The sequence below is a fragment of the Aspergillus melleus genome (assembly GCF_016097325.1).
Source record: "Aspergillus melleus strain CBS 546.65 chromosome Unknown contig1, whole genome shotgun sequence".
Taxonomy (NCBI): domain Eukaryota; kingdom Fungi; phylum Ascomycota; class Eurotiomycetes; order Eurotiales; family Aspergillaceae; genus Aspergillus; species Aspergillus melleus.
This window is the reverse complement of record NW_025763370.1, coordinates 6,134,385-6,161,680: the sequence shown is the minus strand read 5'-3', so window position 1 is coordinate 6,161,680 and position 27,296 is coordinate 6,134,385. Positions and strand designations below refer to the sequence as shown.

At 54.6% G+C, this 27,296-nt stretch overlaps 16 protein-coding genes across 16 annotated transcripts; 9 read left to right on the top strand and 7 right to left on the bottom strand.

Moving 5' to 3' along the window:
- Positions 1 to 145: 145 nt before the first annotated feature.
- On the bottom strand, positions 146 to 1,485 carry LDX57_002207 (uncharacterized protein; the record flags this gene model as incomplete). Its single annotated transcript, XM_046083851.1, has 3 exons — positions 146 to 660; positions 728 to 1,129; positions 1,200 to 1,485. 3 exons carry the CDS (start codon positions 1,483 to 1,485, stop codon positions 146 to 148), a joined length of 1,203 nt encoding a protein of 400 aa, XP_045939814.1.
- Positions 1,486 to 2,470: 985 nt separating this feature from the next.
- Positions 2,471 to 3,824, top strand: LDX57_002206 (uncharacterized protein; the record flags this gene model as incomplete). Its single annotated transcript, XM_046083850.1, has 7 exons — positions 2,471 to 2,647; positions 2,701 to 2,716; positions 2,769 to 3,267; positions 3,313 to 3,396; positions 3,450 to 3,526; positions 3,579 to 3,611; positions 3,661 to 3,824. 7 exons carry the CDS (start codon positions 2,471 to 2,473, stop codon positions 3,822 to 3,824), a joined length of 1,050 nt encoding a protein of 349 aa, XP_045939813.1.
- A 60-nt stretch (positions 3,825 to 3,884) lies between these two features.
- Positions 3,885 to 4,364, top strand: LDX57_002205 (uncharacterized protein; the record flags this gene model as incomplete). The annotated part of the gene is made up of 1 exon (XM_046083849.1): positions 3,885 to 4,364. The coding sequence occupies one exon, from the start codon at positions 3,885 to 3,887 to the stop codon at positions 4,362 to 4,364; it is 480 nt and encodes a 159-aa protein (XP_045939812.1).
- Positions 4,365 to 4,402: 38 nt separating this feature from the next.
- Positions 4,403 to 4,813, top strand: LDX57_002204 (uncharacterized protein; the record flags this gene model as incomplete). Its single annotated transcript, XM_046083848.1, has 1 exon — positions 4,403 to 4,813. One exon carries the CDS (start codon positions 4,403 to 4,405, stop codon positions 4,811 to 4,813), a length of 411 nt encoding a protein of 136 aa, XP_045939811.1.
- Positions 4,814 to 4,938: 125 nt separating this feature from the next.
- On the bottom strand, positions 4,939 to 5,808 carry LDX57_002203 (SDR family NAD(P)-dependent oxidoreductase; the record flags this gene model as incomplete). The annotated part of the gene is made up of 1 exon (XM_046083847.1): positions 4,939 to 5,808. The coding sequence occupies one exon, from the start codon at positions 5,806 to 5,808 to the stop codon at positions 4,939 to 4,941; it is 870 nt and encodes a 289-aa protein (XP_045939810.1).
- Positions 5,809 to 6,251: 443 nt separating this feature from the next.
- On the top strand, positions 6,252 to 6,533 carry LDX57_002202 (uncharacterized protein; the record flags this gene model as incomplete). The annotated part of the gene is made up of 1 exon (XM_046083846.1): positions 6,252 to 6,533. One exon carries the CDS (start codon positions 6,252 to 6,254, stop codon positions 6,531 to 6,533), a length of 282 nt encoding a protein of 93 aa, XP_045939809.1.
- Positions 6,534 to 6,784: 251 nt separating this feature from the next.
- LDX57_002201 (uncharacterized protein) lies at positions 6,785 to 7,472 on the bottom strand (the record flags this gene model as incomplete). The annotated part of the gene is made up of 3 exons (XM_046083845.1): positions 6,785 to 6,868; positions 6,930 to 7,365; positions 7,453 to 7,472. The coding sequence occupies 3 exons, from the start codon at positions 7,470 to 7,472 to the stop codon at positions 6,785 to 6,787; spliced, it is 540 nt and encodes a 179-aa protein (XP_045939808.1).
- A 1,652-nt stretch (positions 7,473 to 9,124) lies between these two features.
- LDX57_002200 (uncharacterized protein) lies at positions 9,125 to 9,352 on the top strand (the record flags this gene model as incomplete). Its single annotated transcript, XM_046083844.1, has 1 exon — positions 9,125 to 9,352. One exon carries the CDS (start codon positions 9,125 to 9,127, stop codon positions 9,350 to 9,352), a length of 228 nt encoding a protein of 75 aa, XP_045939807.1.
- A 1,085-nt stretch (positions 9,353 to 10,437) lies between these two features.
- LDX57_002199 (uncharacterized protein) lies at positions 10,438 to 10,779 on the bottom strand (the record flags this gene model as incomplete). Its single annotated transcript, XM_046083843.1, has 1 exon — positions 10,438 to 10,779. The coding sequence occupies one exon, from the start codon at positions 10,777 to 10,779 to the stop codon at positions 10,438 to 10,440; it is 342 nt and encodes a 113-aa protein (XP_045939806.1).
- A 219-nt stretch (positions 10,780 to 10,998) lies between these two features.
- LDX57_002198 (uncharacterized protein) lies at positions 10,999 to 11,346 on the bottom strand (the record flags this gene model as incomplete). The annotated part of the gene is made up of 2 exons (XM_046083842.1): positions 10,999 to 11,139; positions 11,206 to 11,346. The coding sequence occupies 2 exons, from the start codon at positions 11,344 to 11,346 to the stop codon at positions 10,999 to 11,001; spliced, it is 282 nt and encodes a 93-aa protein (XP_045939805.1).
- Positions 11,347 to 12,680: 1,334 nt separating this feature from the next.
- LDX57_002197 (uncharacterized protein) lies at positions 12,681 to 13,687 on the bottom strand (the record flags this gene model as incomplete). Its single annotated transcript, XM_046083841.1, has 2 exons — positions 12,681 to 13,481; positions 13,547 to 13,687. 2 exons carry the CDS (start codon positions 13,685 to 13,687, stop codon positions 12,681 to 12,683), a joined length of 942 nt encoding a protein of 313 aa, XP_045939804.1.
- A 730-nt stretch (positions 13,688 to 14,417) lies between these two features.
- LDX57_002196 (uncharacterized protein) lies at positions 14,418 to 17,415 on the top strand (the record flags this gene model as incomplete). Its single annotated transcript, XM_046083840.1, has 2 exons — positions 14,418 to 16,127; positions 16,216 to 17,415. 2 exons carry the CDS (start codon positions 14,418 to 14,420, stop codon positions 17,413 to 17,415), a joined length of 2,910 nt encoding a protein of 969 aa, XP_045939803.1.
- Positions 17,416 to 17,993: 578 nt separating this feature from the next.
- LDX57_002195 (uncharacterized protein) lies at positions 17,994 to 18,551 on the bottom strand (the record flags this gene model as incomplete). The annotated part of the gene is made up of 1 exon (XM_046083839.1): positions 17,994 to 18,551. One exon carries the CDS (start codon positions 18,549 to 18,551, stop codon positions 17,994 to 17,996), a length of 558 nt encoding a protein of 185 aa, XP_045939802.1.
- Positions 18,552 to 19,951: 1,400 nt separating this feature from the next.
- On the top strand, positions 19,952 to 20,821 carry LDX57_002194 (uncharacterized protein; the record flags this gene model as incomplete). Its single annotated transcript, XM_046083838.1, has 1 exon — positions 19,952 to 20,821. One exon carries the CDS (start codon positions 19,952 to 19,954, stop codon positions 20,819 to 20,821), a length of 870 nt encoding a protein of 289 aa, XP_045939801.1.
- Positions 20,822 to 21,616: 795 nt separating this feature from the next.
- LDX57_002193 (Zn(II)2Cys6 transcription factor) lies at positions 21,617 to 23,570 on the top strand (the record flags this gene model as incomplete). Its single annotated transcript, XM_046083837.1, has 4 exons — positions 21,617 to 22,259; positions 22,321 to 22,634; positions 22,699 to 22,832; positions 22,892 to 23,570. 4 exons carry the CDS (start codon positions 21,617 to 21,619, stop codon positions 23,568 to 23,570), a joined length of 1,770 nt encoding a protein of 589 aa, XP_045939800.1.
- Positions 23,571 to 25,613: 2,043 nt separating this feature from the next.
- On the top strand, positions 25,614 to 27,104 carry LDX57_002192 (cytochrome P450; the record flags this gene model as incomplete). Its single annotated transcript, XM_046083836.1, has 4 exons — positions 25,614 to 26,492; positions 26,557 to 26,667; positions 26,718 to 26,884; positions 26,930 to 27,104. 4 exons carry the CDS (start codon positions 25,614 to 25,616, stop codon positions 27,102 to 27,104), a joined length of 1,332 nt encoding a protein of 443 aa, XP_045939799.1.
- Between the last annotated feature and the right edge of the window lie 192 nt (positions 27,105 to 27,296).

The window sequence follows — 27,296 nt, the reverse complement described above, 5'->3', positions numbered from 1 at the left end:
GTCCAGTTGCAGAGCAGGATGCACATCTCGTATCGCAGTATGATCATTGGCTGTGGGATCTGGTTTCAAGTATATTCAGGCAGTGCATTGAACAGGGGAGCGCTTGATGACCGCGGCAGGGGCCCTAGCTATGTATCGTATCTATCTACTTCTGCTCGGCGTCAAATCTCTTCCACATGCCCTCGATCGCCTCGTGACGCTTGAGCGCCCATTCGAAGGATGGATACCACTCATCCTTGCGGTAGGCCTCGTACAGTCGGGCGATATTCTGCGCCGTCGTGGGCAGAGCATCCCATTCATCTCCGTCCGCCACGATTTCCTCCGTCTGGTCGGTCTCGTTGCGGTAGATCTGCACCTTCGTCTCGGGATGACCCACGTTTAAGAACAAGTAGGGCGACGTCACTCGAATCCAGCCTCTCTCGCCCTGGATGCGCCAGTCCAGCCGCGGCGTACCGGGGAACTCCTTGCCCGCGTGGATGGTGAGCTGCACGGGGGCGTTGGACTCGCCAGCCGTGCCGTAGATCAGGATATTATCTGGCACGGTGTTGGGGGCGTTCTTTTCAAGCACCTTCCCGTCAGTATCGGGGCGCGTGTCCACAATGTCCAATGTCGGTCGGGTGATGGCGATCGAGCTGTTCAAGGAGTTGAACTGTCCCAGTACTAGGTAAACGCGAAAGGGATCCTATCAGCCACGGCACTTTGCCACGGTCGCAAATGAGGAACTCACCCGTAGTCACCGTCTCAATGCCATGGCCGACGTGAATGCTCATCATGCTGCCGCCCACCTCGCGGTCCAGGAAGTATCGCATGGCGCGGCTCCCCCTGTCGAGATCGTTGCCGGCGGAGCCCACAAACCAGCTGGACACCACTCGACCGATCGCATCGCTCTTCAGCACCTCGCGCACCTTGCGCAGAATGGGCGCCATGCCACTCTGCAGTCCTACGATCGTCCTCGCCTGGTGTTGCGCGGCCAGCGCCGTCATCTCGCGCGCAACCTGGGCGTTGCGATCGAGCGGCCACTCGACGAACACGGTTTTGCCGGCGATCAAACTGGGCTTGACGGTCTGGAAATGGCGATCGACGCGGACGCTGCAGACGACCAAGTCGACCTCCGGGTCGTTGGCCAGATCTAGAGGTTTGGAGTCAGCCTGAGTCGTCGTCATCGTCATCAGCCTAGGGGGTCGGCCAGTTCATCTCACCAGCCGGGTCCCCATAAGTCCTCGTCTTGTCGGGGAGATGATATTTCTGCACCGCGGCGCGAGCACTCTCCGTCGAGCTGTTCAGCAGGGCGACAATCTCATAATGCGGTGTCTTGGTCAGGTAGGGCAGATGTGCAATGGCAGTCCAGTTGGCACCCTCGTACTTGTCGGTCGGGGAGCCAGGCAGTCCGATCAAACCCACGCGAATTGGCGCCATTCTCGTTCGTGAAAGGAGTCGGATCGATAGTGGCGTCATTGCAGGAAACTGGTAGAGTCTAGGGGTCATTGACCCCCTATATACGCAGTAGGCTCGCGCAGTAGCGAGCCATAGATGAAGTAATCCTTCCCCTGGCTAGGGCGGTGCTTAGAAATCAACGAAATGACAGCCCTGTCGTCGCTGCTGCTGCTGATAAATACAAGATCCAAGGCAGGTTTTTCCCGCGACAAATGAGATTCGCAGCTCGGCCAAATTGGAGGAGTGCATTGCCTGGCAGGCAGTAATTTGCGCGCGTCGAGACATGGCCTGACGGTGTCGGCTCGAGTCCGACGATTTGTCTTGGTGGGCGTGTCTGGTGATTAGGATGTTTGACATGAGCGTGAAATCTGATATTCCAGAGCGATAATTGAGATCATCGAAACAAGTAAAACGTTATCAGAGTGAAATTGGGCAGATGCGACCGCGCAGAGTGATGGTGAAGCTTTTTGGCACCGGGGAAGTATACCCGCGGCCTCAGGCATCCGTCGTTGAACGCGATTGTCGTTGGGATGACAAATTCCGAGCAGCGAGCAGGGTGGGGTGGTAAACTTACAAACATGCGAGGCTCTGGGAGTGTGTGAGTAGGTTGGAGGGGAGTTGTGGTGGTGGTGGTGGAGAAGTGAGGCCTGTCGTAAGTATATACTTCCTACGGGAAATCCAGCATTTTGAACAATGACCACTTCGCTCGCTGGTACTGAGCAACGATCCGAGCAATCCATTTCAATTCGCAGCAAATATCCAAGTATATGACAGAAGAAGGGAAGGACGAGCCATCTCCTGTGGGCTTCACCCAGCTATTCCTGGGTCATGATGTCATTCATCAGGACCAGTTCCACCGTATGGCAGCACTTGACTTACTGAGTAGTGAAGAGATCATTCCTGATCGGCCCTCGGAGTTGGCAACAATATTCACTCGACAGAGGATGACGCAAGCTACCACCAGTGCGAGAGAACTGGTAACCGACAGAGATTGGCACGACCATGATTCTGCACTTGCTCACACTCCTGACTTAAGATGAAGCTCTCGCAGATATGGAACCGCGCCGTGGCTCTGTCCGGGCTGCAGTTGCTTCAGACAGCTCTTTGCGCGCCGGACGATAGCGACTCCCAGTCTCCTGCCTCAGTTGTGCTGAACGTGCAGAAGGATGGCGGCAATCACACGAGTCCGCTGCTGTACGGCATCATGTTTGAGGTGAGAGATCCGCCTGCTACTCCAAGACCGGCGCTGACTGTTGGACTCAAAAGGAAATGGATCACTCCGGTATGCTTCCTCGCAGAATAGGAAATGCCAGCTGACAGCTGAAGGACGACAGGCGACGGCGGAATTCACGGACAATTGCTGCAAAACAACGGCTTCCAGGGCTCCAACCCGGGACTGACGGCCTACTGGGCTATCGGCGACGTGGATATTTTGCAAGACGAGGCCAATCCTCTCAGCAGCGCCATCCTCTCGACTCTGCAGGTGCAGGTATCGCCGGAAGAGACCGAGCTCGTCGGTTTTGCCAACGGAGGCTACCAGGGCGTGCCAGTGATGAACGCGACCTACCGATGTGAATTCTGGATGAAGGGCGAATACTCCGGCCGCGTCACGCTGCAGCTGGTGGGAACATCCAGCGGAACTGTCTTTGCGTCGCATGGCATCACGACGAACAGCACCTGGCGACGATTCACCTGGTACGAGGCAGCCTTCAATGCCACCGCTTCCCCCGACGGCGACAACGAGTTTCGACTCTTGTTTGACGGCTCGAAGGTCCCAGGGATGTCCCTGAATTTTGGCCTGGTGCAGCTGTTCCCGCCGACGTATCATGACAGGTAAGGTCTTGAGGTTCTCGTCGGGCTTTTCGTTGACCATTGCAGAGCCAATGGCTTGCGAAACGACCTGGCGACAGTGCTGGAGGCGATCAAACCGTCGTTTTTGAGGTTTCCCGGAGGTAATAATCTGTAAGGACCATATTCTGTCACGGCGACTGGTGAATACGGGCTAACGTTCGCAGCGAGGGACTGGAGATTGACAGCCGATGGGCCTGGAATCGTACGATCGGTCCGGCAGTCGATCGACCAGGAAGAGACAGTAAGTGAGACTGCATTCCCTTGGAGGGATCAGATGTCACTAAGATCTCAAGGTGACTGGTTCTACCCCAACACCGACGCGTTAGGTAAGTTGCGCCTGCACGCCGGATTGTCAGACCTACGCTAATAACCCAGGACTGGATGACTATCTCTGGTGGTGTGAAGACATGGGCATGGAGCCGGTGCTGGCTGTCTGGGACGGCAAATCGTACGGGGGCATCTTGGTTGGATCTGACCTTCAACCGTACGTGGACGACATCATGAACGAACTCGAGGTAGGTGTCGCACAGCTGTCATAAAGAGTGGTCCGCTCACTCGCCCAGTATCTGCTCGGCCCTTCCAACAGCACGTACGGCAGGATGCGCGCCGCGAATGGACGAGAGGAGCCCTGGCCGGTGCGGTATATCGAGATTGGAAACGAGGATGATTACACCGGGGGATGCGAGTCCTACCCCGATCGCTTCACACAGATCTACGATGCAATCATCCGTGAGTATCCACACATCGCCATCATCGCGTCGACCATTGACAAGACCTGCCTGCCGCTGACGCCGCCGCCGGGCATCATGTACGACCATCACTACTATCGCAAGCCGGACGAGCTGGTGGATACGTTTAACGAGTGGGATAACTGGCCGCGATCTGAGCCCATCATTGTGGGAGAATGGGGATGTCGGAATACCACCGAGGAGCGCGGAGTGTACTGGTCCTTCGTGCAATGTAGCTGCAGCGAGGCCGTGCATATGATTGGAATGGAGCGCAACGCCGACGTGATCAAGATGTCGGCCTACACGCCTCTGCTGCAGCATTTCGGCTTTACCCAGTGGTCGGTGAGTTAGACCCGAAGAAAGAGTGGGATGCAGGATTCACGTCCTTCATGGATATTGACCGAGTCCAGCCAACGTTGTACGGATTTGACTCCAGCCCCGGATCCATCACGCCGTCGACGTCGTACTACGTGCAGAAGATGTTCTCCACCAACCGGGGAACGACCGTACTGCCCGTCAACTCCACGGCGGACTTCGGGCCTTTATACTGGGCTTCTTCGAGGGCGAACGGCACGTACTACGTGAAGTTGGCCAACTACGGCGAGGACGATCAGACGGTCCATGTCAGCGTGCCGGACACTGGATCGGGGAGACTGGAGACGCTGACGGGCCCTCGCGACGCCAGCAATCTGCCGCACAATGTGACAATTCAGCCCCGGGTCCACAACCTGTCGAGCCAGACGGGAAATTACACGATAGAAATGGCGGCCTGGGGAGTCGCTGTGTTGGCCGTATGGTAGCGCCTCTTCGTCTTTTGCTCTGGGGAACGCACGCAGTGGAACGGCACATGTAACTTGCTAGACTCCTTTCAACACTCGAGGCCTCGTCGAAGCCAATGATATTGAAGCGCTTGTAAATCAATCTATCATCCATTCACGCTCGCAGACGCTGGAAGGTCCGTCCCAACGGCCGCCGTAGTTCCTCCATCCACAGGCAGGACAACACCCGTCATCCATCGAGCCTGATCCCCGGCCAGGAAGCGCACGGCGGCGCCGATATCCCATCCGTTGCCTTCGGTTTTGAGCAGACTGCGATTCCTGCGCGCCTGTCGGGCTTCCTCACTCATGCCCTTGGCATACATCATGGGCGTATACACCATGCCGGGACACACGCAGTTCACGCGGATCCCGTCTCTTGCATGATGCGCCGCCATGGCCCTGGTCATGTTGACGATGGCCCCTTTGCTCGTAGGATAGAGCAAACGAGGCGTACCACCCTGGAGGCCGGCCACGCTGCCCATGTTCACAATACTTCCTCGATACCCGATCGCGGCGTCGTTCTTGCGCATCTCGGGCACCACGTACTTGACCATCATCACCATGCTGGAGACGTTCAGATGTAACCCCTGTGCCCAAGCCTCCATATCGACTGTCTCGGCCGTCCCGGTCGCCCCGCCGACGCCGACACAATTGAAGAGGATGTCCACGCGGCCAAATTGGTCGATCGCTGTTTGCACCACTCTCTGGCAGTCGGCCACAACGGTAACATCGGCCTGAACGGCGATTCCCAGGCCCTTGCCTTCGCGTGCGATCATCTGGACGGTGTGGTCCGCTAGGGGGAGTTGAAGGTCAACACAGACCACGGTGCATCCGTCTTCGGCCAGCAGAATGGCGGCTGCGCGGCCATTGCCAATACCATCGCCTGCAGCGCCGGCGCCCGTGACGATGGCGACGCGGCCCGTAAGTGAACGTTGAGGACGGAGGATGGCCGGACTGGAGGGTGTTTGTTCGGACATGGGTGGCAGGTGTGCTTAGAACTTGTCTCCTGATCTCCATCGTGGCCGAATGAATGGCACATTTAAGATTCTCCGCATGGCACAGCCGAGGCATCGACCTAGTCGGTTGTCGGCATCAAGGACTGCGCTGCCACTACGGGAATAACGACACAACCTCCCAATCAGGTTTACCGAGCATGGCTGGAGGGTCTCACTGGGCAGACAATAGGCGGTGACTCTGTCTCTCTCTCTCACTCTCTCTCACTGGCCAAGCGTGGGGAACCGATCAGGCCAAGTCGATCAGCGCCTTAGTGTATGTACCAGGCCAGAACCCCCACCCTTCCCTCGCGGGGACAGCATTCGCCTTCCAGCCAAAGGGGTCGATCCGGTTATATCGATCCTGGCTCGACTCGGCAACCACCGGCTGCTCACCTTCGACCTGTACGGCATCCTGGGAAGAGGTCATGCTGATCGCCCTTCAGCACGTCCTGACCCAACGCCAGGCCGCCTGCTCGGACAGGCACATCCTGCATATCTTCCACCAACAAGAACGTGAACAGCAGAATATAACGCCCGGGCTCGCTCCTCCCTTGGACCTTCTCAACGTTGTGCAACCTATTCCCGGGACAACGCCGTGTCTGCCGGCGTCCACGGCAAGCGAAGGAAAAAAGGTCGGCAAACCCCAGGGCACCAGCCAATTGCCTCAATATCGTGGACGCATGAAGCCTAATCTTGATGCTTTATGAGCCCGTCGTCCGTGCCAATCTTGAGCGGAGATCAGGTACCAAGACAAGCACGGCCAGTTTACCGAGGTGTCGCTCGACCTGGTGCTGAGGGTGCAGGATATTGGCTCTTAGAACCTGACATCTGCAACGGCGACTACATGGTATTGGCCGTGCGACGAGAATGTAATGACATGCCTGTCCAAGTGCTACGAACAGCGTGCAACCCAAAGAAACCGGCATCAAGTCGGTGTGGATCGTGCGACCGGGAGTCATCACGGGCAACGTGGAGCAGACAGTGTATAGTTGGCTTCGCGCACCACTTCGCCTGGAAGGTTTTCGTGCTCGATGGAATTGCCCTGGTGAATGGGGTGAGCATGCGATCCGTTGTGCGCAGAACAAGCCAGCCGGCAGCCTTACCTTGCGCAATTCCAGCAACATACCCAGCGAGATTCGGCGCTCCACATAATTGCTGGCGATCATCGTGTCGATGATATTGCCCGGAAAGTGATGGCCTAAGGTCGCAGCCACCTGGCTGACCTCGAGCATGTCTGGCTTCACCAGAGTCTCCATACTCCGGTGATCGAGCTGTAGCGTCCCGGTGTCCAGGCCAGCCAAGGTGGAGATGGGATCCAGACAGGTATTGCAGACGAGCTTTCGCCATCGGTTGAGCGCAACACTCGCGTCGTATCGGTGGTAGGTCTTGCCGCTGGCGGAATAGATGCGAACGAGATTCCTCGCGACGTGTTCCTGCTCAGCAACCGGTATCGAAGGGCGAGGAAACGCTCCGACGTCCAGAGAGTCCGGCTGCTTATGCTGAATGACGCCGGGGGCGATCTCGTGGGCGTCAGCTCGACTGACGCCAGAGAGCACGAGGTTGTTCGGGAATTGTGTCGTCAGCGGTTGGTTCGATGTTGATTCCGTCCTGGATCAGCACGATCACCGTCTGCCCCTGGGGGTCATGGCCGGAGCGATTAGGTCGCACAGCGAAGGGGGCGCGTCGGGGATGTTCCTGGTGCAACAGACATTATAATCGAACGGTGGTGACGGATGACGGGGCACTGCATGGAGAACTGGCTGCAGTTAGCGCAGGATCTGTGAGATGCAGACTGAGGGAATCCGGGATACTCTGCGTAGGCCGCCAATTGGTGACGGTACCATGGTCGCACGACTAAACGGCGAACCCCTTCTGTGGGACAGCAGCATGATTAGATCGCAGGACACAGGTCACATTTGCGCCGTTCCCTGCCTCAAGATTGAGCGCCGCAACGGTCCCGATGTCTCCACTTCCCACAAGGAGAACACGAGATTTGGCCATGTTGGACGAGAATAGGGGAAGAGAGACACAGGGAGAGACAGTGAGACGACTTTGACAGAGAGACGGGAATTGCGCCTTCATGTCGTAGAGCATCATCTGTCGTCCCTCCACGTCCGTTGCCGATCCACCGGTCCTCCTGGAGTAGTTCCTAGCCGGGATGCTCGCTACTAGATCTTACTGGGTCTCAGAATACGGAGTAGGCACAGTAGGGATCATCGCCAGCAAGATTGGGCACGTCGGGCCGGCGCCATCGGGGTCCATCGATTGATGGCGCTTTGTGTCTCAGGGTCCACCAGCTGACCAGACGGAGTAGCTATCTTCCATGATTTTGCCCCGTCCTCTGTTGTTGGACTGAATCTTGCGAGCTGTTCAGGCGAGTGGACCAAGCAGTCTTGTCTGGCAACCAAGTCAAGATATTGGTTTCAAGACCTGGACGACAAGTATGTTGCGGCATATGGGAACTCGTTCGTTCATGGGAGCATTGCTGGACTCACTGTTCCAACTGGAGAGCCTCAACCAGTCTCTGAAATGACCCCCGTTGAGAGCCACGTCATGTCTATCTTGATGGTATGTCTGTCAGGTCCCGTCCGTTTAACGGCCTTGTTCCTAACTGCCCGTATCTAGAACCCTCTAGCTCGGATCGCTTACTGTTTCGTTCGCAATAAACTCTCTTGCGCCCTTCCCCCTTCGCACCCTGATCCGCATCGCCCTCCCATTGTTTGTCGTCCGTTGGCCGAATGATCTAGAATTGCAATTTGGGTTACGCCCTGGTCCCCTGCGCCTGGACTGCCTTCGCGATTGGAACCCCCTCCGTCTCCGCCTACCTCCTCCGATTGCAGACAAACGAATTCCCCGGAGAGAAATGCTGGCCGGTTTGAGGATGAAGCCTGTGGCCCACCCTGTCTTGCTTTCTCCTTGTTCCATGCCACGATTGCGTCTTTCTAGAAGGGCCGGTGACCATTCGATTGGCTATCCAGAATGTACAATGCAGCAAATGGGCGCTCTATGGGAATCGACGGTCCCATTGGCGGCCTACGTCCACAAGGAAACGAGACAAATTGTGGAGGTTGGATGGTATGTAATCCGTCCTCTGAGCAGGTACATAAGAATGCCGGAGGAGCACCCAGCTTCATCCATTTTCCATCATCTCCAAAACTTCCTTGTTCGTTTCTAATCGTCTCCTACACTTACCCCGCCCTTCAATTGCCCCTCCTGTCTTTTGTCTTTGATTGTTCATTCCAACCAGCGGTCAGTCCGTCCAGTTTTCACCATTTGAACCAAACCTCCCCATCACACCATGTACAGCAACACCGTCGTCAACATCAACGTGCACAATGCCCAACTACGAGCTGCGGCGAGTCGGTTCATCACCGTACTCAAACGGACGCAGGCCCTGAGAGAGCTCGATGGCTTTGAGGACGCCGAGATCATCCTCATCGGTGGCCTAGCGGTCACGTCTCACACCAACCACCGGACTACCGACGTACGAACGACTCATTCCACCTTTCCAACCATCCTCAGCTAACCAACCCATGCAGGACATTGATTTCGCGGTGTCCCCACCCGACATGGCGGAAAAGATCACCCTCGAATTGAAAAACCACCGCGCCGACGTTTTTGAAAGGGACACGGAGGCGCTACTCTTCCGAGTTCCTGGAAGACGGAGCATTCAAGTGGACCTGCTCCCCATCAGCATCGTAGGTTTGCCTGACACCACTTTGCCATGCTCTTGCAAGGCCTCTTGGCTGACCCCAGAATGAATCCAGCTCCCGTACCGCCCAGAGGGAATGCGGCCAATTACCAGAGCCAGCCCCAGTGCAATCCCCGTTGCAAACCCTTTGGACCTCATGGGCCTCAAGGCCTTTTACTGCCCTTTCCGTGCGCAGGTGGACAAGAGAAGGAAAGATTCGCGTGATGTTTGGTGCCTACTTCGATCATTTACAACCGGACCCCTCCTCATGCAGTGTCAAGCAGACTGCCTCCGACATGCCAGACCATATCTGATCGAATACGGACCCGAGCTTGTAACCGGACAGATGTGGGCAAGTGCGCTACCATATTCAAAGGTCGAAGGTTTGCATTGGTTCCTCATGTTTGTTTTCTGTTCCTTTTTGATTTTTCGTCTTTCAGTAACTCTCGGCTGTTCAATATGTTTGATGTTTATAGAAATGTATGACGGTTTTAGTGGGACCTCGGATTGTTCCATTCTCTGTGCTCTGTAGTCACTCATCGCCTATCTTCCTGACTCTCTACTCTACCATAGATTTTCAACCTTTGCCCACATCTGACAGCTCCCACCCCCAGATAGCCCCTCATTCTGCCTCTGTTTTGGCCTTTCTCTGCCATTCGTACTCTACTGCCTCTTCAAATGCCCCCGACAGATGGTCTTCAGGCTGCCTACGGTATTACTCATTGTGAGCTCGTGTCAACCCACAACGTGAGTCTCGTACATCTACATCATATTTTGGCCAGTCTCTAATGTATTCAGTGAGGTAGAGTCAAGGCAAGTGAGGAACCTAACATGGGCCCGATAGAAGAGCCACAAGACCAGCAGATACAGACACAGGAAACGCAGAGCAAAGGTACCGGAGAGGTAAACCGGCTTCCAGTCTAGTCCCTCGAAACATTGCATTCCCGGAGGCGTTCTTCCAGAGGCCTGCAGCCCCAGTCAGACCCCGGCTCTTCTGCGGGTGGTAGCTGATTTTTTCTTTTCATCTCGACATAGATCTCGTGTTTTAACCTATGTCCTGCCGGGTCGTCTGCTTTCTCGTCCCACCCTATCTCCGCCCATTGTCGGAACGGCTCCACGAGCTCGTTGAAGTCGACATTCGATTCATGGTCGTTTATGATGTAATTCTGCTCGATTTGCCAATGAACGGACGTTCTCGTTCCCTCCAAATCACGAAGGTCGAGTAAGAACATAGCCTCCAGGTACCGAGCCGGAGTTGGCATTTTCACCGGATAAAAGGCTGGGTCGTCCGACTGCCGTCCTCTGGCAGCGGGATTGAGGTTTCTGATACGCGGGCTGGACGTCAGCATATAGTAAGGATTGTCGGAGCCAGGAGGACCAATGGGAGGGTCGGGGAACTTCCAGAAGAGCCTTGACTTCCGGTAGAGGAAAACGCCGCATGTCCAGTACTGTGGCTCGGTAGGGTAGAAATGGTCAGTATGCTAATGGTAGTCCGGGTATGGATTGCTGATCATCTGGAAGACCGTACAATCGCGACCCTGCGTACAGGGTGGGAAGTTGGCCTCGTCGAGCGTCTTAGCTGCGGCTTCGATGCAGTGGTCGGGGATCGCCCATCCAGAATACTTGCTCACCAGTTAGCTGAGTTCGTTGATGCACGGAATAAAGGGGAGGGTGGTGGAAGGTCGTACAGGGGGTAGAGAGGGAGTGCCCAGAATGTCCAGAACTGGGTCTCCCCAGATAAAATTCGGGATGCCGGCCTGATCAAGAAGCTTAGCGACATAAGACTCCAGTTCTGGGCCGATCGAAATGGGAAATGCTATCTCAGTCATGCTGGAAGTTCGGGTTGATACGGATGTGTGTGTCAGATGTCAAGACGAACTGCGGGGGCCAACCCCCTTTTATAGTTGATGCCGACGCCTGTCTATCATGAGACGCTGTGGGCTTCTGTCAAAACGACCAGTGACAACTTGAAAGTTCCCCTCTCATTCAGCTCATAGAACGAATCAACTCCCAGTGTAGACAATACCTTATTCCTCCAAGAACAGCTGACGGACAAGGCAGCCCAGATCCTTTCATGTGGCTCCTTAGCCGTGGTTTGACCATGGTTAGAACAAAGCTTTACATTCATCTAGTTCTCTCGGGAGTCCTGCCTATTCGCTCTTTATTCGTCCGAAGTCTTCATTGGACTCAACGCAGGCCTCTGAACTTGCCGTGTACGTGCAACAAAGGAATGAGGGGCCAGTCGTTGACAATCAGTACTTCCCATTCTAGGGCATTGATGAAGTCACGGAAACGTTCCGTTAGACTGACCTTACGGCCTTGTAGCGTCTTGGTTTTGATACATGCCTTGCCTTGGTAGGTAAAAGGCCTTATACTGGCGTCACACAAGGGATACGTAGTCATACAAGACGTGTAGACCGCGCCTTCGGCGCGGTGGGAGTACCTTATTTGAACAAATAGTATGCTGACTATGTTAGAGCTTCATAAAGAGGTTATTAAAGTATAGTAGAATAAGAGATAAGATAGTGTACTCTTTTCTATATTAAGGTATCGTTTTTTAAACGTTTTCTACTATTATATTTATCTTTATAGATTATTAGAGCTAGGACTTCATCAGTTTTATCCCTGTATCAAGATAGTTAACTCTCCTATATAAGTTAAGACGACTACTATAGAATCCCTTCATATATAAAGGTCTCTACCGATTAACGCAGGAAACCTACACTATCGGCTATAACAGCATACCGTAACCAGGAAAAGTGCGCAAAAGGGGTCTGCAGTCTACCGTGTTAAGCAGTGCTTGCCTTCGTATTCTTTAGATTTTATTGTTCGCAGGATTAACATTCCCTCTCTTATTGCCATCTTACTAGTAATGAGGCAAGGTAAATCTCTGTACATCTGGACAATACATCTAATCTAACGTCTTACTCATCCCTAGCTCTGGAAGGAAGTAAAGGGTGGTCAAAGTAATTACGCTGGGGAGTATGACGATAACAACATGGGATGAAATACTCTGCATCCAAACCTTCCTAGAAAAATTTCTTACATTACCTCTACTAAGAGTAACGCCAATAGCACAACAGACAGCTAATTATTCTCTATAGAATCTTCAAACCGGTTATTGCATTTTCTGTCGCATTATCAACAGTGCAATCAAAAACAATCAACGCCGTCGCCGATCCTGTGGTCGGTTCCAGTATACCTTCTTCTCTTCCGGAGTTGACCATTCCGGATCACAGGGGAGGCTGTACTGCCCCAGGAGGTCGTCCAAAGACGCCCAGGAGTCGAAACGCACATCATCCACTGGGGGGATCTGCTTGTTTCTCGCCATCTCAACAAAGATCTCGCTTTGGATCTTCTTGGCGTTCAGATCGCCCTTTCGTTCGGCATACCGGCCAAATGCCAGTCGTCGGGCCCATTCCCGGAACGGCTCGACGATATCCTCCAGTTTCAGCGTCCTACCTGGTTCAATCAGATACCCCGCCAGGTAATCGATCTCATCGAGCCAATGGCAGTACAGAATCACGCCCTCGAAGTCTCGGAGCGCCAGTCGGAACATGGCTTCTATGTAACGGCCGGGGGTGGGCATCTTCACGGGATACCAGATATTATACTGGGGACCCCTAGAGCTTCTGGCCCCCATCTCGATGCGGGAATCATCTGTGAGCATATAATAGGGATCGTCCGGGGCAGGGCGACCGATTGGGGGGTCGGGGAACGACCAAAACAGCCTCGACTTGCGATAGAGGAAGACCCCGCAGGTCATCGCGGCACCCCCAGGAGGAGATAGCCTCGGTGGATAGAATAGATCGGTGTGCCAGTGATGATCGGGATAGGGATGAGCTCGTCGCTCCCAGAAGACGCTGCATCCATCGCGGCCCTGCCTGCAGGGCGGGAAGTTCGCTGCGTCGAGAGCTTGCGCCGCCTTTTCAATACATTCGTCGGGGACGACCCATCCGCTGAACTACAGATTGCGTTAGCTAGACTGGCTGCATAGCCAAATCTTATCATGGATAGTTAGTTACTTACAAAAGAGACGGTGTCGACCCCTAAAATGGAGAGAGCCGGCTCGGCCCATATGAAATTCGGCACTCCGGCCTCGTCGAGAAGACGTGCCACGTAGGCCTCCAACTCGGATCCCACCTCGCACGGAAAGCTAACTTCAGGCATATTGGTTATGGAATATGAGTGCACGGGATGATGTGGGTGGATGCTTGCTCAGCGGAGAGAGAGAATAGGGAGGGAGGCAACGGCCTTTATATAGCTAAAAACCTCGACCCGTCTGAGCCTGTAGCTTCCATCAAAGACACCCCAACCCCATGAAGGTTCCTTTTCCTCGCTCCTTCATTGCATGGCGCATAAACTTTTTTGCTTTGTACCCTATCCCAGGAGCGCAAATACAGACGATCCCGTGAATGGTCAGTCACCTTGCCACCGCGGATGACTGCAAACTCCCCTTTCATCTAGTCTCTTTGTCCTCGCGCTCCGGTTGGAGAGACTCGGTCTCCCTTTCTTGCCATTGTGTGCGATGGTCTTTGGACTAGCGGGTGGCTTTCTGGTGCTGGGTCCAACAAGGGATAGATAAACCCGCCATGATACGGGGATGAGGAAGGTCCCGTTCAGACTCGAAATGACATCGAACCAGCACTCTTTAAGCGTTAAGAGGTGCTCCAGGATGCGATAGCAAGTTCCTAACAAGCGGCGATTGGAAGTGAGGTCCGTCCTCCAGTTGCTCCAGCTGGAGATGGTCGATAGTAGGCGACCCTGACGCCGACTCGGGCCGAGGATCAACGCTGGACCGAGCATTCCATTCCACGGATCAGATCAATGATCGTCAATTGCCCAAAGCGACATCCCTCGCCTAGTATTTCGGAAGCTTCCCACCGTTCGTCGTATCGCCATGTCAACCCCCCGGTTTTCGGCCGAGCCGTTGGAAGACTCGACGAACAAAGAGATCGCACGTCGCCGGATTGCACTACCGGCATGGCTGGATCATTTCAATGCGCGCGACCTCAAAGTGCTCTTCCGCTGCTGGGCCGCCGCATGGGTCGCATCGCTGTTGATTGTCATCGGCCCTGCCTTGCATAGGATCGGAATCGCCACCTTCTTCGCCGGTCTGGTGCTGTACATCGTACCCCCGGGCGGCATCTTATTCGTGTACCTGCTAGCCTCCCTATCCCTCCTATTTGGCATGTGCCTCGCCTGGGCATGGGGCCTTTTAACCATGAAAGGTGCTCTTGCGGCGCGACCAAATGAGCAGACACAGGCTCGTCTGCAAGCGCTGCAACAGCAGGTTGCCGCGGACGCTCAACAATCCGGCCTGCCGGCGTCATTCTTGACCCAGAGGGCTGTGTACGATGGGTTCATGCTGGATGCGCGAGTGACCGTAGTATTTTACGTCATGATCTGTCTATTCGTGTACACCGTCTCACGACTCCGCGTCGCCAACCAAAAGTTCGCGCTGGCCCAGATATTCGGCGTCATTATCGTGGATTTATTCCTAGTGTTTGGGCCCATCCTTCCATCATTCTCGGCGCTTCTGCCCAGGGTCCTGGTCGAGCCAGGAGCCATTGGCATTGGTGTGGGTGTCGCCTGCAATGTCGTCTTCTTCGCGCAGTCGGCATCGAGTGCCGTCTTGGCGAAGACGCAGCAACTGGTGAGCATGAGCGAGAAGCCACTGCAATGCACTCGCTCGCGTTTCTCGGGGAGAGCGGTTGACCTGGGCGAGCTCGAGGCATCCAAAGCGAGCACTATAGCACTCTTCAAAGCCACCGAGCCAGCGCTCGCGTTCCTTCCGGTAGATGTATCCTGGGGCCGATGGAGTCCCGAGGATGTCAAGTCATTATACCAGCCCTTGCGGCGCGCCATGGTTGCCGGCCTCTCGCTGCTAGATTTCCACATATCACATATCAGAACCGACAAACAGCTAGAGAAGATGCCTCGACCCTCGGTCGAAGGTCCTAACATCGCTCCCGGGGAAAAGCCACCGCGCGTCGGTCGCCATCAACTACAGGAAAGCGCCTATCTCATGCAAGCACTGCGGAGCCCGGAGGAGGCAGATATTCGCGCACATACTCGCGACGCCTTACAGGCCTCGACCGCCGAGATGTTACATCTTTCCTCGGAGTCGCTCAGCTGGGTGGGCCAGATTATCCACACCGTGAACTCGGAACGTTGGCTTCGTCGCACGTCTTTAGATCGAATCACTCACCTGATCACTCGGGGCCAGAGTCTTCGGAGCAGCCTTGAATCATCACGAGAAAGGTCCCGGACAGAAACCACAGCGCGCCTACTGGAAAGCCATGCAGAGATGTTTGACGCCACTGGGCAGCTCAAGAGTCGTGATCAACTAGGCCCTCATTCTCTTCGAGGTCTTGTTCTCGGGATGGTCGTCGAAGAGCGCATCCTCGGTGCCGCAGAAGCCATCGAGGATTTGCTGCTGCATGTCACGCGCTTGCTGCAAGATCGCACCAAACTCCGACTCTGGCTGCCGTCACGTCTCCGGCATGCCTTCTCCTGGCTGGTGAATCGGCGTCACCCAGCCCCGGCACCCGATCTACCGGCCAACGGAGGAAGCGATCCAGACCTCGTGGCGGAGCAGACGGAAGAAGTACATCGCCGACCTACGTATCAGCCGGGGCCACGGAAGACCAATCCGACACAGCCTTCTCACGCGGGTCATCGTCGCAATCTATCAGTGGCTGACCAACGCTGGCGGGATGTACGCCCTGCGCATGGTGGTGGTGACCATCGCGACTGCAATCCCCGGGTCCCTTCCGCACACGGCGGGCTTCTATTACCGCGAAAAGGGCATATGGGGTCTCATCACGGCGCAAACCACGCTACTAGTCTATATGGCCGACTTTACCGTCTCCCTGGTCGGCCGCACGGTGGGTACCGTGGTCGGCGGTGTCCTGGGCATGGCGGCCTGGTATATCGGGTCGGGAAACGGGCCGGGTAATCCGTACGGATTGGCCGCCATCACAGCGGTCATGACGCTGGTTCTTATGTGGTGGCGTCTCTTCTTGCCACCGGTGTTCACGATGGCGGCCATCATGAGCGGTGCGACGTTCATGCTTGTCCTCGGCTTTAGCTACGATGACACGCACATGCCGCAGTACGGGCTGCCCGGGCACGGATATACAGCCTTCTACAAGCGACTTGTCACCGTGCTGCTGGGATTTGTGGCAGCTTTCGTCGTGCAAATCTGCCCTCGTCCGCCGTCAGCAACCCGACACACATGCAAGACGCTGTCTAACACGGTACGCACCTTGTCAGATCATTATGCTCTTCTCCTGTCGCACTGGGGACGCGCACACCCTGACGCTAGGGAGGGCAAAACCAGGCCTGTCGGTGCCGTTGCGGAGAAGATCTCGTTGGAGGTTGCTGAGACCCTTCTCTCGGCGCAGCAGAGCATAGCGCTGCTCCGGTTCGAGATGACACTGGGTCCATTCGATTCACAGACCCTCTCGCAAGCGGTCCGTCTATGTCAGGACATGAACCAAGCCTTAGGGCGACTACTGTTACTCTCAGATACCCTCCCTGGTCACTTTCAGAGTCGATTATCCCACGCCGTCGGAATCCTTGATGATTATCATATCGGTGACATCATGGGCGTCCTCAGTATCATTGAACAGGGATTGCGACTGGGGCTTCCTCTCCCGGAACGACTCCCCACGCCGTTGCTTAAACGCTGCTACGAGTCATGGCACGAGCAGCACCGAGAAGCGCAGTTGAGTACCGAGCTTGTCCGAGACGAGAACTATCGTAGGTACTGCGTCGGGGTAAGCGCTTATCTCAAGTTCTTAGCCGCGATAGATGAGATGGTCCTAGTGTTGAAGGGATCATTGGGCGAATCGCATCTCGTTAGACGCTGGGACGGGGATGAAGTGGTTTAGAATTTATCCCTTTTTAACGGCGCCTTTATGGTTTCTTTAGAAGCCCCCTTCTTAGAATTGAATGGTTTCTTCGTTTGTTTGGTAATGTTGGGCTCTGCAAAAGGTTTATCTTGTCCTTCTCTTTCTTTTGATTTTGTTTTCTTTTTTGGACCGGCTTTTTGCATGATAAAGAGTTAACGGCAGCTCATTAGCCATGAAATGTCAATATCTGGCAAGGGTTTGATCTGAGTAGAGCAACTCGTCACAACCAGCTATGCAATAGTGCCGTTTTCACACCCGGATGCTTATAGATACATAGTCCATCATTATCACAGCATAGATGCATACTTGGAAGAAATCGATATGTTCCTCGATCGCTCAGGTCTACCCAAACACACCATCGCAGAATTCGAATATCAAGTCTGTGAGAATATGATACAAAAGCAAGAAAGCCCCACACCCGAATTTATCACGCCGCAATAATCTCCGTCTTTCTGTAGCCCGAACGTTCAAATATGATCATCCTGGACCTTGGTATAATCATTCTTCTCCCAGAACGGAAGCTGGTCCTTCTTTGTATCTAGCCATCCAAATGGATGCTAAAGCATGACTAGAAACGTTCGGTTATCCTTCCATCCGGGGCCCTCGAGCTCGGTTACTCCATCCTGGGCAAGGTAGATGTTGCGGTGCTGGGGCAGGTAGTGTCTTGGGCGCCTCCCGTTCCACAGCAAGGTATTGGTGAGCATTAGGGTCGCCTCGAAAACATAGAATAACCACTGATATCGCAGGATCGGGCTCAGGTCGTCTGCCTTGGCATACGCTCGGTCAATCGATGAGATGCAAAAGTGCTCAATGATGCGATAGATGCATCGGACCAGGATTAGAAGTGTGCTGGCGTAGAGGGTCCAGAGCGGAGCGGAGACGCGCTGTGACTTCATATTCCCTTTGGCGCAGCGATGCTGGAACAGACCTGCGAGGATACAGAAAAGCAAAAGCACGACTACCTGCACGATCAGTGACGTCTTCATCAGGGTGTGGCCAAGCTTCTGGCGGTCCTCGGGGAGCCGGTTGTTGGCAAGGTTGGACACTCCCAGGGCATTCCTGACTTCGACGACGGCCGAGAGCATACCGATGGTGGTGAGAACGCGACCGAGCATGTGGCAGTTGGCTAGTTCGAGGAGTGGACTCCGGGCGTTAGTCACTCTTAGAAGTACGTAGAAACGAGGAAGACTCATGGAGCCATGTAGATCAAGCATGTGCTGCCAATCTAGACGTAGAGGTTGGTCTTGTCCTCCGAGCCTACGTAGTTGAAGGAGCCGTATTCACGCAGGGCAAACCCGGCAGTAAACATGAAACAGCAGACCAGGTGCAGCCACGTGGTCTAGAAACACTTGTAACGACCACGCCGACCGTCAGATTTATCTTTCAACTGCACCCCCTACATCTTCCTATCGACACTTACCGACATTGCCATGTGTGGAAAAGCCCCGAGGCCGCAAAGCCCACGGCATATCTTACCGGGGCCCATTTGTTCGGGGCGTAGATGTATAGACTTCCTTTTGCAGACGGATGTGAGTACTTTCTTCATTGGCACAGACCCGGGGCGAGTACCTGGTTCTCCGTTTGCCATTTTGACTAAGGGTTATGTTCAGGACAATGACCGTAGGAAGACTAGAGACCAACGACACATTATATAGTCCACCAGGAACCATTTTAGGGTTCCAGAGGCTACTCTAAGATAGAGGTGAATGCAGCGACATGACCCCATTTTAGGAGGAGCATGAGGCCAGACACTGCCTACCGTTCTGACCCATCACGATGCCCGTGCTGTGGATTGATGGATGATGCCATCCGCCGACCCTCTGTAGGGTTACTGCCTGATCGGGCACTTTGTAGCCTCAGGCACCCAACCCGAACGGGCCAAGCGCGGGCCAAGCGTGGGCCAAGCGACGCGCCAAATCTTTAGCGCGGCCGACTTTGAGGCGGATTATCCATCCATCTTCCATCTTCCACACCTCTGGCCATCCTCTTGAGATGAGTGGTGAGAGAGTCCCACCGTCCCAGTCAAGCACGGTGAATGGGTCCTGCCCGATTCCCAAATCAGTAGTGATGCAGCGCCGTCAGACAAGGCTGAGGCCTGCCCCACGAGTGCTGCCAGAGAGAAAAGGGGCAAATCATCTTCTGCGTCGCCGTTCTTCCCCTTCGTTCTAGAAGCCGTGTCGCTCGATGCATCCGGACAGGGTTAGCATGGAAGACGGCGTACAGTCTAACAGTTCGGGTCATGAACGATGCCTTCGCCTCACGAGCAATTGACAGTTAAGACTCACCAGTAGAAGTGGCTTGGACTCTAGAGGTCAGCACTGCCATACTGACTCCCTATCCGCCACTATCTGACGTGGGGCCCATGCTGGAATATAACCCCGGCTTTTCCTGGCCCGAATGCGATCCGCGAGAAATGCTGCTCGCCGCGTTGCTGAGAATTCTGATAGGCACAACTCCCTCGTACTGATACTCACCACTTTGGTTCTCGATAACAAATCACACGCCTTGTCTAACAATGGCTCACCTGTCAGAGCATGGATTCCCACCACTGACCGATCAGCACGACAGGTCGACACTCAGCCAAGCACCTCCCCCGTATACTGCATCCAATGGTTACGACCAGGATCCCTTTTCCGATACTCCTTGCTTCTCTAGCTCGTCCGACCCGACGCAAACCGCACTCATCCGCTTCCCCCCAACGCTCAACGGCTACTTTCAGTGGAAGTTCATCTACACCTTCCACCTGGGCCCCAGTGGCGACGACAAGCGGTTTGCCGTCTCTACGCACACCACCTTTCTGCGCAGCAAGCAGATCATGATCCTCCATGCTGGCCCCTCGGACAAGGACCCGACGCTGGCCTCCATCGAGGGAGACCAGTCCATGCGCGATCGACCGTCTCCGATCACCATCCCCCGCGCCCAGCAGCCGCCGGTGGTCGAGGCGCTCCACCACGCGACGCCGTACACGCGCACGCCGCCCACCTTCGCCGTTGACGTCCCTGGCCCCCAGAAGCGCTCGCAGCGCGAGCAGTTCGAATGGCGCACCAGTCGCGGCAACGAGACCCGGGAGCTGACGGGTCACTCCGCATGCGGGTGGAAGTTGGTGCGCCTATCGCGAACCGTGGGTCCTGGTAGCGATAATCGACGACAGCGCGCGCTGGGATGCGCTAGCGACGGGCGGGAGGTGGTGGCGGTTTTGGCGCGCAACGTGTCGGCCAGTATGACGAAAGCCTTGGAGTTTCAGTTTCTGGGCAGCGGGCTGGATGGCAGCATGGGAGAGACTTGGGAGATCATGGCGATCATGACAGCCTTGCAGCTGTGGTACTACGACACGCTGAGCGCTACGATGGCCACGACAACCACGGCGGCGGCGGTGTCAACCTGATGCATGAGGGGGCGTGATTCACTCGAGCGTTGTTTCTATTTATTCCGACTGTTGGTTACGAGGTCCTTGTATGGGGAATTAAGAGATTGGTGAAACACGGCGAAGGGGAGATGGGCGATCAGCGTGTCTTTGGATGTCCGCCGCCGCCTGACAGATGAAACAACCCGATCATGATGTCCAGCTCAACCATGAACTCGGGAATCGTCCACCGCCAAGAAGGAAATACACAAATTCACAGTATCCTTATGACCCTGAATATTATTAGAGCGATCGACAGACCCGCGCTAGGCCCGATCGGGGCATACGCGGCGCTGTCCCCACCGGCGAGTGGATTCCTCAGGCCCCCCACGCGCGACGGCGTCAGAATTTAGTCGCAGGAACGACGAATTTCCAGCAAAACGTTGTTTTGGGTCCAGGAACGCATCCGCAGGGAAGTCGATCGTGGCCACCGTCGCTGAGGTCAGGCTTTCACCCCTACCCCCTTAAAAGGGCCGATGACCGTGCCGTTGGGCTCGCCGCCCTGCACCTCAATGCTCGGCGTCGACAACTCCTAACTCGATGAGGGCAAAACGTTGGCCAAGCCCTGACCTGGCGTTCTTAGTACTTCCTTACAATCTGCACAGGTCTGCACTGGACAGCGATCTTTTCGATCAGGCTCCGTTGGTACGGAACGGAGTATGCAGGGTGTCACGGCATCCCAAGTCCGCCTTGTGGTCGCTATCTAAATATCATCCCCCCGCTGTCATTTGTCTCTTGAGTGGATATAGTACGCTTGCAATAGTTATTACCGACTGCATGGCGCCCGCCACTGCGACTACGACTGCGACACCGGCTGGGGAGCGGCGGCAATGCTGGGAGTGTCGACGCCGCCGCCTTGTCTGCGACTCTGCACGACCGGCCTGCAACAAGTGCCGTGCAGCCGGGACCGAATGTCCTGGATACAGTGGGAACAAACCGCTCAAGTGGATTACTCCGGGCAAGGTTAAATCCCGAAATCGGGGAACACCGTCGAGCACGGCTAAGGCTCGTGTTGCGGCGCCAGATGCGGCTCCTTCTCCTTCGTCCTCTAGCTGTTCCTCTCGTTCATCGTCTGCTACCGTTCTGACGGCGCAGTACAATCCTAATACCAATTCCCATTTTCATGATAATAACAACGTCCCCGTCTCCGGTCCGGCCGCCCCTGTCATGGCCGAGCCTACGGGACCAGCTGCGGCGGCCGCTAGTCGGGCCAGCTTTGATAGCAGCGGCTCCGGTACGACGTGGAGTCCGAGAACCGACAGTCTGGATGAGCCAATCGGGAGTCCGACTGACTTGTTATTTGGAGGTCCAAGCACGGGGATCTTCCAGCAGGCGCAAACGGGTAATCTTGTGGACCCGATGCTCTTTATCAAAGACCTGGGAGCGGAAGCCCGCGCCTTCGTCAATATTGTTCTGTATTGTAGGTTTACATACCCTCCGCCACCGAGAATGCTTCTTTTACTTACGAGCGGCCCTGGCAGTCAATACCTGCGTGTACCCCGACGTGGCGGCGATGCATGACCTGCCGCCCAACCCGTATCTCGATCAGTTCCCGATGGTGGCGCTCCACCAAATGCCATTGTCCGTCTGCCACACCATCGCCTATTTGGTCCTGGGCCACCGGCTGCAACGGTGTGGCTCAAGCGACGCAGACGATGTCCTGACTCGGGAGCGTTCACGACTCTATCATCATCGCGGCGAAGCTATGCGATGCCTCAGCGAGGATATCGCCAGCGCCACGACGCAGTGCAACGACGCCACCATTCTCAGCGTATTGATGTTCTTATTCGCAGATGTCAGTATAAAGCCCTTGGTCAGGGGCGTATCTCGATTTATCCCTGCTGACGCTTGGACCATAGGTGCGCCAGTTCGCAGCTCCATACTGGCGGTATCATCTCACCGGTGCCACGCAGCTAATCCTTCTACGAGGCGGCCTGCGAAAGCTCATGCGGTCGTCAATGGCCCTTCGACCCTCGCTGCTTTATTTCATGATGTATGCCGCTCCCTCCACGCCCCTCCCGTCGTCATCTCTTGGACGCTGACACCCTTTAGCATCGGAGTTATGGGCAACACTACCAGTCCCGCAACTAATCAAATCCCCGCCACGTCCAGCCTTGATCTCATCGATCTAATGGCCGAGTCCTACGGCGAAGGTCTATCACCCTCGCTTTGCTGCCCGCCTACTCTGATGCTTGATATCATTCGCATCAATCACCTGCGGCTCGAAGGCTCCTCCAACCCCGCCGACGAATTCATCCATCTCAGCGCCACCACCCTCCTCGAACAGATCCAGGCCTTCTCGCCTGAGCAATGGGTGGTCACTAGCAAATTTCCACGCGAGGAATGGAGTCTGCTCGGTCGCATCTACCAATCCGCCATCCTAATTTATTGTATCTCCTCGCTACAAAGCGTGGGAGTGTTGCCCTACGCCGCCGATCTTGTCTCCATGCGCGCCGCCCACGGCAGTCGTCTCTGCCTTCTGCTGCGGAAGACCCTGTCCTCCCAAATGGCGCGGAAATGCATAACTTGGCCACTTTTAGTTGCCGGTGTACAAGCGAAAAGCAGCAGCCCCGATATGCGTACCTTCGTGGAGACTTCTTTGACCGAGATAGGTCGTGACCTCGCAACACCGATCCCTGGGGCTGCCCGGGACATTCTTGAGGCGTTCTGGGAGTCCGGAAGTGACGATTGGGATGCGTGTTTCAACCAGCCATATGCGTTTCTATCATAACAGGGAATATCTTTCTGGTTCGTTGGGTCTGACTTAAACAGCGCCACGGTTCTTTGTATCGAGGCCGCCATCTAGATTAATGGCCGGAGTTTATGGCGTCGGGAAGGCAACGGCCGGCTTTTTGGACTTTGGCATATATAGTATTAAAGACACCTGCTTCTGGTTAAATCTCACATCAAGGACTTTCACAACTTTACGATGCTGGTGCGAGCGTTTCCGATAGGTTGTTACTCTTTGTCAGTGGTGATGTTGGAAGCAGGAGGTGGCGCCCACTCGGCTAGCAGTGTCGGGGGATTGAGTTGGGACAGAGCAAGAGGGCCGTTATGAGATTCTTTCTGGCCGTTTTGGCTAGACCAATGTCGCTCAATCGCTGAACATCCCGTCGGTAGTTCTCTTCTCTGAGAGGAGCGATGGGATTAATGATCGATAATCCTTAGCAGAACGGAAGGTCTATACTACCCTATGGTAGTCATATGGTAATCGCCAGTCTTCTGCCTTCAATGTCAAAGGCACCTTCATGCAGCAATCCCGGGATCATTGAAAACAAAGACTAACTTTGTGAGGGTAAGCGCAGAAAGCATGGAAGCATGTAGAGGAATTTGTTCGCATCGACGGTTGCCTCTGAGCGGATCTGTTATAGTGGCAAGACAGCTACTCATCCACGACTGATACATGATCCCTTGTTTAAAAGGGGTCTGTGCGCAATGAACCCAGGGCACCTGTGTCTATATCACATTGGAACGTGATATCTTGCAGCTGTTCGGTACAGACAAGCTGCAAACACGCGCCAGGCCTTACCTCATGCGTGTCGGCCCTCTAGCCAGACAACTAATCGGCTAGAAATATGTTCAGCCTAACATGTTAACTTAAACCCGTACACAGATATCAATTCCGGGGAATGGGCCATTTTGCGGTCTTGTGGCAGGTCAGGAGCTAAAGCGAGAGCAACCGCTGATTCGGTCAATCGTGATGTTTCTGTGTAGTTATCCGCGCTATAGCCCAACGGTCTATGAGAGAATTGAGTTTGTTTGTAGGATCAAGGAGTTCGAGGTCAATACAAGCCATTACTGCACCTATCGGACACCAGCTCATACTCTCTTCGGGACGGGTTACCCTTCCGAGGTCTATAGATTAACAAGCCTCCTAAGTCATGTTGACGCACGGCACGGAAGCACCTGCTTTCGCCCCGAACAAATGAAAGCCCTGAAGATTCATCGCACATTCCAAGGCCCAATAGCATCGCACATCCGTTGTCTGAGGAGGGAGGGGAAGAGGCATCGTCGGCCGTGGTGTCATCGTAAACGCTGTTAATGATGATATCATTGACGCTGTCTTGCTCCAATCGACGATGCAACAATGCTAGAGTGCGGAGAAACCACAGTACTTGCATGCGCTAGTGTGCTACCTATGCTGCAATCCCGGAGCCGGGCAAATTGTAGCGACTTGCTCACATGTGTGCCAAATATTGTGGTTGGATGGTAAAATGGCATGGTGGAGGGGCTTAACTCTCCTTCGTATCAATCGTCAATCGATAGGTCCTACAGTAGCCTACAGTAGCCACACTCTCGGTGGACGTGAAATAGCCGAACCACTTCCAAGCGTTGATTATCGCAACGTGGAGCTTCTAGGCGAGCACGAGCCCGATTAATGTAGCTCACATGAATGCTCCGACGTATCACAACAACCTATCGAAGTCCACTTCAGCAAGGGATGGAACATTATAAAGTCCACTCTGAAGGAATGCTGCGAGGAAGCTTTAGAAATTAAACAGTTGTTCGGGTCTGCCAGGCCCACTTCTCATTATGCTGGGGTCCATGTCATCTCTTTGGACCTTTGTCGGCCTTCTGGCCGTGTACCTCGCTGTCAGGAGTATCTATCGTTTCTATTTCCATCCTCTGAGCCACATCCCCGGGCCCAGGCTGTCCGTCTTGACAGAGCTCTACGAGTTCTACTATGATATAGTCCTCGGCGGGAAGTTCCTCTTCCAAATAGAAAAATGGCACAAGCAATACGGTAAACGCGCCTCAAAAGAGAAACTCTTGGATGCCACTGACCACCACAGGTCCCATCGTCCGCATCAATTATCGCGAAGTGCACATTATCGACCCAGAGTTCTACGACAATATCTACTCCGGCGGCGCCCATAAACGAGACAAGGATCCGAAATTCGTCCCGGCCTTTGGTCTGCCCTTGTCCATGGTTGCAACAGTAGGCCACGATCATCACCGGTTCCGGCGCAGCATCCTCAACAACTTCTTCTCCAAACGGTCTGTGCTAGAACTCTCTCCAATAATCGATTATCATGTGCAGAAGCTCATGCATCGCCTCGAGGAATTTCACCGAGACCAGACCGTCATCCGCCTGGACGATGCTTTCGCCGCGTTAACCTCGGACATAATCACGCATTACTGCTACGGGCGCAGCTGGGGTTATCTGACGGACAAGAACTTCGATAGTCACATCCGCGACGTGGTAAACGATGCTGCCACTTATGTTCATGTCAACCGATTCTTCTCGTGGTTTCCGAATATTCTGCGCCTAATTCCGGCACAATTGATGTGTTTTGTCCAGCCGGGAAAGGCGGTGGTGTTTGACATACAGAAGGCCATCTACAAGCATTCCCTAGAGACTGGAACCGAGGCTCTAAAGGATACAGAAAAGCTGCACCAGGGCAATATGTTCGATCGTTTGAATGACCCGAGCGTTCCAGCCGAGGAGCGTACCCTGCCGCGACTGCAGGATGAGGGCATGACGCTGCTGACGGCCGGCACAGAGACCACCAGTCGAGCAATTACAGTAGCCGCTTATCATTTATATCGCGAGAAGGGGATTGCTCGACGGTTGCGCTCGGAGCTGAAGATGGCGCTCCCATCAATTACTAGCCGAGCGACCTGGACCGAGTTGGAGAAGCTTCCTTACCTGGTATGTACTGCCTCTGGTATAATCCATTCCAAGACCGTGCAATAGATGCTAAGAAGTCTAATAGACTGGCGTCGTCAACGAAGCGCTCCGTCTCGCGTTTGGTCTCACGATTCGACTGCCTCGCGTGGCACCAACAGAGGTGATCCAGTATGAGCAGTATTCAATTCCGCCGGGGGTAAGTCCCTTTCTCACAATCGCGGGAAGCCCTATACTAAAGGACCATAGACCCCCGTCAGCACCTCGTCATACTTCATACACCGAAGCCCTAGCATCTTTCCCGAGCCCGAAGAATTCAAGCCAGAGCGATGGATCTCCAACGGAGAAATTGACCGACATCTCACACGGTACATCACCTCGTTCACCAAAGGCAGTAGGCAATGTCTCGGTATTAAGTATGCATTCCTTTTCTGTCTCTCTAAACCTCGCTAATCGAGCAGCTTGGCGTATTCGGAACTCTACCTGGCGATAGCCTACTTGGTGCGACGATTCGATCTCGAATTACATGACACGCCGCCGGAGAATTTACGCATCACGCGCGACATGGGGGTGGGGTTCACTGACAAATACGAGTTCAAGGTGAGCGCGAAAGTGGTTGGGATGGTGCATGAGTAATGTGGCTTCGTGATGTGTCGCGAGATACCAATGGGTGGTGTTGCTTTGGAGATGTCTCCTTTTTCGGACTGTGCAAATCGTTGGATTCTCATGGGCCCTTAAACAGTTATTTGATCACGTAAATTCATTCATATAGTTCACGACCTTTGCACACTAATTAAAATCACAGTTGGGTATATAAGAACCAAAAAA